Source organism: Benincasa hispida, chromosome 10 (genome assembly GCF_027475165.1).
Source record: "Benincasa hispida cultivar pf3 chromosome 10, pf3_genome.v1.1, whole genome shotgun sequence".
NCBI lineage: Eukaryota > Viridiplantae > Streptophyta > Magnoliopsida > Cucurbitales > Cucurbitaceae > Benincasa > Benincasa hispida.
The window spans coordinates 16,828,406-16,836,408 of NC_143487.1; the positions used below are offsets into that span (position 1 = coordinate 16,828,406).

The window sequence follows — 8,003 nt, forward strand, 5'->3', positions numbered from 1 at the left end:
GGACGCGTACATTAAACTTCCAACGGTCGATGCATAGAGAACCTTTTGCATCTCCTTAGTCTTTAGTATAGTCTTGAGGCATTGACCTAAATGAAATTTATCACCTTTAGTGATGGGGGTATCTCCCAGTGCACAATCTTCCATGTAAAATCTACTTAAAATCTTTTCAATGTAGTTCTTTTGTGACAATATCAAAATACTTTCAGAATAATCTCGCAGTATTTTAATTCCTAATATAAGAAAAGCATCACCAAGATCTTTCATCTCAAAATTCTTTTGAGAAACCTTTTAGTATCATGCAATAAACCTATATCATTACTTACTATAAGTATGTGATCGACATATTACACCAGAAAGATTGATTTACTTCCACTGAACTTGTGATATACACAATCTTCCACTATATCATCACCTCAAAACCAAAGGAAATTATTACTTCATGGAATTTGTGATACCATTGACGAGAGGCTTGTTTGAGACCATAGATGGATTTCTTCAATTTTCAAACCACAAACTTTGAATTACCACACACAAAGTTTTCTAGTTGCACCATATAAATCATCTCATCAATGTTCCCATTGAGAAATGCAGTTTTTTACATCCATCTAGTGTAACTATAAATCAAAGCGAGCTACAAGTGTCATGATTACCCTGAAAGAGTCTTTTGATGAAACTGGAGAGAAAGTCTCTTTGTAACTAATGCCTTCCTTTTGAGTAAAACCCTTTGTAACAAGACGAGCGACGAATCCCTTTTGGTTTTAAATATCGATTTACAACCTACGGGTTTCACTCCTGATGGCAATTCGACAAGTTTCCAAATGTCATTTTCTTCCATGGATTTTATTTTCTCTTTCATAGCATTTATCCACTTTTGAGAGTTAAAACTTTGTAGAGCTTGTTGAAAGTGATTGGATCATCTTCCATTATGCCCATAGCATCCTGATGTTCTTGAAGAAATACAATATGATCATCTGGTATTACACTTCTTCTTTCTTTAGTGGATCTCCTTAGTGACACTTTTCCTCTTCAAAGACAACTTTCCTTATGTTATCTCCCTTCTCCAAACGCAACATACTCAAGGATTCTAGCATTTTCCGTATCAAACAATGATCTAGAAGTGGGATCATAAAACTTGAAACCTCGAGAATACTCAGAATACCCAACAAAATAGCAGACAATAGTTATTGAGTTCAATTTCCTTTCGTTGGGCCTATAAGACCTAACCTTAATTGGACAACCTCATATGTGAAAAATGCCTAATACTAGGCCTCTTTCTTGTCCACGACTCATAAGAGGTTTTATCTACCACTTTACTAGGTACCTTATTAAGGATATATGTTGCAGTCTTTAATGCCTCACCCTAAAGGGAATCTGATAGAGAAGAATGACTGAATATACTTCTCACCATATCCTTAAGTGTTCTATTTCGTCTTTCTGCCACACCATTTATGCTGGGTTTTCCTGGCATAATGTATTGCAGGACCATTCCATATTTCTCTAGGTATTTGGCAAAGGTTCTGGACGTTGTTCACCTGATCTATCATATCTACCATATTATTTACCATTACGATTAGATTTGACAGCCTTAGTTTTCTTTCCAAGTTGAAGTTCAACTTGTTGAGCTTTGAAAGACTTGAAAACATCCAAAAATTGAGACTTCTCATGAATTAAATATAGGTACTCATATCTTGAATAGTCGCTTATAAATGTAATAAAATATTGTTGTTCATTCCAAGAAGCCTTAGGGAATAGACCACAAGTATTTGTATGTATTAGTTCTAAGATGCCTGAGCATCTTTTGGTACCTAATTTTCTTATGTTTGTCTGTTTTCCCTTAATACATTTTACACAAATGTCAAAGTTACTTAAATCAAGGGAATCAAGAATTTCATTTGACACAAGTCTCTGAACTCCTTATTTAGAGATGTGACTTAAATGCTTGTACCATAACATAGAAAAATTTTCATTTAATTTGCACTTTGTGCCACATGAATAGATGACAGGATCTTGTTAAATGAAGCAAAAGAATCAAACATATATAGATTATTAATTAAAGAACTTGTACCAATAGGCTTGGAATCTTGAAAAAGACTAACTTTATTATTTTCAAAGAACAATAAAACCCAATTTTATCCAAACTGAAAATTGAAACCAAATTTCTGTCTAAATGATGGTACAACAAAAGTCTCATTCAAATCCAAATAACAACCATTTTTTTAACGTAATCTAAAATTCCCAATAGCTTCAACTGGAACTGTTTAGCCATCGTCCACATAGATGAATCTTTTAGTATCACTTGACGGTCGACTCCATAGACAACCCTGCATTGATATACTTATGTGAGTAGGAACCAGAATCTATCCACCAAGTATTTGTAGGTACAGAAGTTAAATTAACTTTAGAACAAACCAAAGTAACAAGTTTACACTTCTTTACACGTCACTTGGCATACTTGGGACAATCTTTCTCGAAGTGACCTTCCTTTTTGCAGAAAAAACAAGGATTTTCAGTAACATATTTCTTTCCCTTATTCTGTTGAGATGTCCCTTTTGTAGCATCCGTAGATTTTCTTTTCTTCTTATCACGAGAGTCAATTGCCAAATGAGCACTTTTTTCATTTCTCTCTTAATTCTATTTCTTGTTACACACATTGTGAGATAGGCTCATCAATACTTCGTTTATCCTTCTGAGTATTATAGCCAATTTTAAACTGAGTGAACTGTGTAGGAAGAGAGATAAGTACTAGATGTACAAGTAAATATACTCCTTCATGTTCCAGTTGCCCTTATACCTCATGGATGTTAAATAAGTCAAAAGACTACTTTCTTCCTTTTTTTAATTTTTAGAAAAATATTTCTCAATTTGAGCAAGAAACTTATTGGCGTTTTCACTTTCTGTGATAGAGCCCCAAAAAGACTCCAGAATGGATGCCTAATGATCATCACACATGCGATTTGTTTGTTCTCACTTCTCTATATTAGTCATATTCGATTGTTCCTCAATGGAAGTAGGTTTATCGGTCTTTAATACAAGGTCCATATCCATATTTTCATTTATCTTGATATCAAGTGTCTTTAATTTACCTACGAGATTGAACATTTCTATAATGTACTCTCTTATATTCCTATTGCCCTTATACCTCATGGGACTTAAATAAGTCAAAGGACTACTTGTTTCCCCTTTTTCATTTTTAGAAAAATATTTCTCAATTTGAACAACGAACTTATTAGCATTTTCACTTTCCGTGATAGAGCCCTGAAAAGACTCCAGAATGTAGTGCCTAATTATCATTAGACACATGCGATTTGACCATTCTCACTTCTCTATATTAGTTGGTCGTTCCTTAGTAGAAGTAGGTTTATTGGTCCTTAATGCAAGGTCTAGGTCCATACATCCAAGAAGTATCTCCATGCTTTCCCTCCAGATCTTAAAATTCAATCCATTCAACTTAGGGATTAAACTCAGATTTTCAGATATTTGAGTAAGACAAACTGAAACAATAAACAACAAAACATATACTCACAATTAAAATAAGACAAAATAATTTCACATTATTGGTGGACCTCTTTAATAAGATACCTAGCACAACATTGATGTCTAGCCTTTGGGCAAAAAAATCAACTGTAAATAGTATTCTCAATGTAGTAATCAAAGTACTGACAATAACTCTGTAAAAAAAAATAGTCTTTCTTTGCCCATTTTTCATACGAGTAATCCCTATTATGATTTCTAATCTTTTTTATCCAAACACAACAAACTGTGAAAAAATTAAGGAAAATACGATAAACTGTACATATTCTAACGTATCGCATTAAGGACAACCATCGCATTAGGGATATTAGGGCTATCATAGATATGATCATCCCTAATGCAATACAGTATAAAAAAGTGGTGGTGGGATCTAATGTAAGCAAAAGGTTAGAATTCATACATTTGTGGGAGTGAGTCATCAATCATAAACACCCTTAGAAAATGGTCATTAGTACAAAAACCTCATTTTTCAAAGTAATTTTTACGCTAAATTCCATAACAACAAAGCTTAATCGAACTCGGAGAGGATCTAAACTCGCTTTCACAAATCGCCCAAAACTCAAACTAAGTTGTGCAGCAATTATGACATAAAAAAATGATTCTAACCTTTTAAACATTTTCATTAATTTTTCTGTATGTTTTTTAAAATTAATTTTAATTGATTTTCCCACTAATTTAATACCTTTGGTATGTCATCATGTATAATTAACAGTCACGTCAACACATAACGGTCTATTAAGCATTCAAGTCGAAACCGTAATGCGATCTTATTTTTCTTATCCAAAAACACAACCAACTTTGAGAAAAATAAGAAAAAATCAACACAAAAATGGAGATTGCGGAAAAACACAATACACTTGGAGAAAAAGGGAAACACAACAACAAAAAAAAAAAATAGAGATGACAATAGAGATGGTCATGAAAAAAAACTCTTGAAACATTGTTTCTATTATGGTATCGGATGTTTTCCTCTCTGATAAAGATGGACTAATTTTTGAAGGATTTGGGAAGGAGTGCACTGATATTTTATATAGAATCATAAAACAATATTTGTGAAATTATATTCATAAACAAAGTAATTGCATCCAAAAAAAACCAATGCACTCCCTCCATTCTAGTGAAGGCATATTACTTTTACCTGTTTTTAAATTAATTTTAATTGATTTTCCAATTAATCTTAATACCTTTAACATGTAATTGTATGTAATTAGCTGCCACATCAAACACATAACAGTCTACTAAAGCATTTCGTTAACTTAAAGTTAAGTTAGGGACCATTTAGAAGTATTTTAGAAACGTGAGGGACTAAAGTGTCTATTTTCAAATTTCAAAGACCAAATAGACATAAACCTCAAATCTCGGACACCAAAAGTGCATTTGGTCCTAAGATTATCTATTTGATTGTTAAGTGTCAAAATATTATACAAATCCTCAAGTTTTGAGTTTTATTTCAAGTTAGTGTTTAAGTTGTAAAATGATACAATTTATCCTTGAAGTTTTTGAGTTTTATTTCAATTTGGTCTTTAAATTTCAAAATTCATACTTTTAACCTCAATTGTTTAATAAATACTCACTTTAAATCTTTAATGTTAAAATTCATTAATTAATTTAAAAGGATTTTAAAAAATAAAATTAATTATGTTTTAGTATTTTTTTCATCACTATTAGATTTTATTTTAAAAATTCACTTCATACTAATTTTTAATTAATTAATGAACCTTAACGTTAAAGACTGAAAGCGAATATTCAATGAAAAATTAAGGCTAAAAGTATAAATTTTGAAATCTAAAGACAAAATTGAAATAAAACTCAAATCTCAAGAATATAACAATTTGTAACCTTGGACTAAATTGAAATTAAACTCAAAAATTATAAAAATAAAAATATAACATTTTAAAATCTATGAATCAAATTGAAACTAGATCCAAAATTTAGGGGGGAAATATTTTTTCTCAAAAAAAGAAAAAACGAAGTTCTTTACTATGAACAAAAATGTAAAAAATAAAAGGAAAATGAAACATAATTAATTGATTTGTTGAAGTTGATGTAATTAATTAATTATTGTTTGGTTTAAAATCACTTTTAGTCTCTAAACTAAAATAAAAGTAACAATTTAGTTTTTGAACTTTGATTTGTAACGATTTAGTCTCAAAACTTTTAATTTTGTAACGATTTAATCCCTGAACTTTAGTAGTCGTAATTTAAAATTTGTAACAATTTAGTCCCTATTGTAGAAATTAGTGTTAAGATTTAATGAGATTTCTGGCATAAATAAACCGATAAACTAATTTAGACACTCAATATTTTTATAAAATACAAAGTATACATCATAGAATAATAAAAATTGACATCTAATTTTGACAAATTTGTTTATATCATGAACTAAATTATTATGAATTTGAAAGTACAAGAATTAAATTATTACCTACTAAGTTCATGAGCTGAATTGTTACAAAATTGAAAGTATAAGAACTAAATCGTTACAAACCAAAGTTCTAGGACTAAATTGTTACTTTCATGAAATTTCAGAAACCAAAAATATTTTTTAACCTTATTTTTTTCAGGCAACAGATAGAATTGATTTTTTTTTTTTGAAACAGATTACTAACACAATATAGGTGTAATTTCACAATATATATATACTTGAACTATATGTTTTGATTAATTTTTAGTTCAAAGATTTCACAACAAATAAATTGATATAGCAGACTAAACTTGATAAGTTGGATATTAGAATTTGAACCACCAACTTGAATGAATAATATTACCATACCAATTACTATTGTCCACTCACTTTGACATTCATATTAATTTTTACCTTAATATATTTGCTAATTAAATTTACATTCAAATATTTAACCTAAGATCTCTTTATTGAGATAAAAAGAAAATCTCATAGGAAAAAAAACTATCTCACAAGGATGTGTGGAAAAACAAAGTATTCTTAGTATTTTTTATTTTTTTTTCATTTCTTCTGATTGAAAAAAAAAAAACATGGCTATTTATTCATCCACATCTTTCTAAATTTGGAGGAGACAAAGTGTAAAGAGTTGAATGAATCTAAAAAATGTACTAAAACAAGAAATGAAATATGAAAATTAAAAACTCAAAGATATTACAAAAAAAAAAAAAAACTACACATTATTTTATCTTTTACTTGGGTTGAAAGTTTGGAGTAAAAGCTTCGTTATGAGAAGAGAACAAGTCCTTACAAAGCTCTCCATAGAATCTACACACCAAATCAACAAAAACAGGACACTTCAAATTCCTCCAACAATACAAAAGCTCTTCCACATCCATCAAATCCCTCACTTTCCCTTCTTCAATTATCATTTCCACAAGATAATTCTCAAAGCTCCTACAAGCATCTTCCACCTCCTCCATCTCCTCCCACGACGACCCTGCGACCTTACGTACCCTCGAAGTCATCGGGGACGGAAATAGTAGTTTTTCTCGAGATTCATTATCCGAGCACACGCTGACACCTGATCTCAACTCTTTCACTCTTTTCATCTTCCCTACTCTTCGTAGCCACCGGAGCCAGGACCAAGTCCTTCGAGGCTTGGATATGGCTCTGGAACTACGTCGAGGGCGTCGTGGCCAAAGTGATTTTATGGAGAAGGGCTTCTTCATTGGGAATTTGAAGAGAAGGAGGAGCTTTGAGCATGGCTTTGAAAGCTTGGATTTGAAGGAAACTAGACCAACTTCCACTTTCATAGCTAAAATGATTTTAGTTGGAAGAGTGTGGTTGAAGAAATTGGGATTGTTAGGTCATTTTTGTAACAGAAGGAGATAGAGATATAACAAGGGAAGAGGCTTTGTAAAGGAGAAATTAGAAGAAACCTTTGTGGGGTTCACGTTCGTTGGAAGTCAAAGGAAATTAGTGGCATCCCATGAAAATGCCTTACCTTCTCTTTGTCTCTCCATTCTTTGCACTATTTATAAATTTATTGCAAATTTATTACTATTATTATTTTGAGTTCCAACAATATATGAAAGGAAAGATTCTAACTCGTTCTCGTACACACACATTTTGTACCAATTAAGTTATATTCATGTTGTCGGGACCAATCAGAGAAATATTCTAGATTTTTTAAAAAATAATAATAGTAAAAAAATTAAGGTCAAATTTAGATTTAATCCTATACTTTGAAAAATTAGAATTTAATTTTTATGGTTTGATAAAACCTCATAAATAGTTAACATAATTTGATAAAATTCTCATAAATAGTCGCTATTTATTATGATTCCTAATTATAAATCATATAGACTAAATTTTAACTTTATTTAAATTATATGGACAAATTTTTCAATTTAGACGCATTCTAATAAAGAAAAGAAAAAAAATTGTTTTTCTTAAATATTTTCAAAACACCTTGTTTTGGCTGTTCTTTATTTAAAAAGATCTACAAAATAATGGCTCTAATTTAATTTATCCCATGTCTCATTCATCATTGTCTTCTTCTTCTTTT

The 8,003-nt window shown here is 30.6% G+C and overlaps 1 protein-coding gene across 1 annotated transcript; it reads right to left on the bottom strand.

Annotated features, from left to right (window-relative positions):
- Positions 1-6,604: 6,604 nt before the first annotated feature.
- Positions 6,605-7,450, bottom strand: OFP17 (ovate family protein 17). The gene has a single exon (XM_039046330.2). The coding sequence runs from the start codon at positions 7,246-7,248 to the stop codon at positions 6,685-6,687; it is 564 nt and encodes a 187-aa protein (XP_038902258.1). The 5' UTR covers positions 7,249-7,450; the 3' UTR covers positions 6,605-6,684.
- Between the last annotated feature and the right edge of the window lie 553 nt (positions 7,451-8,003).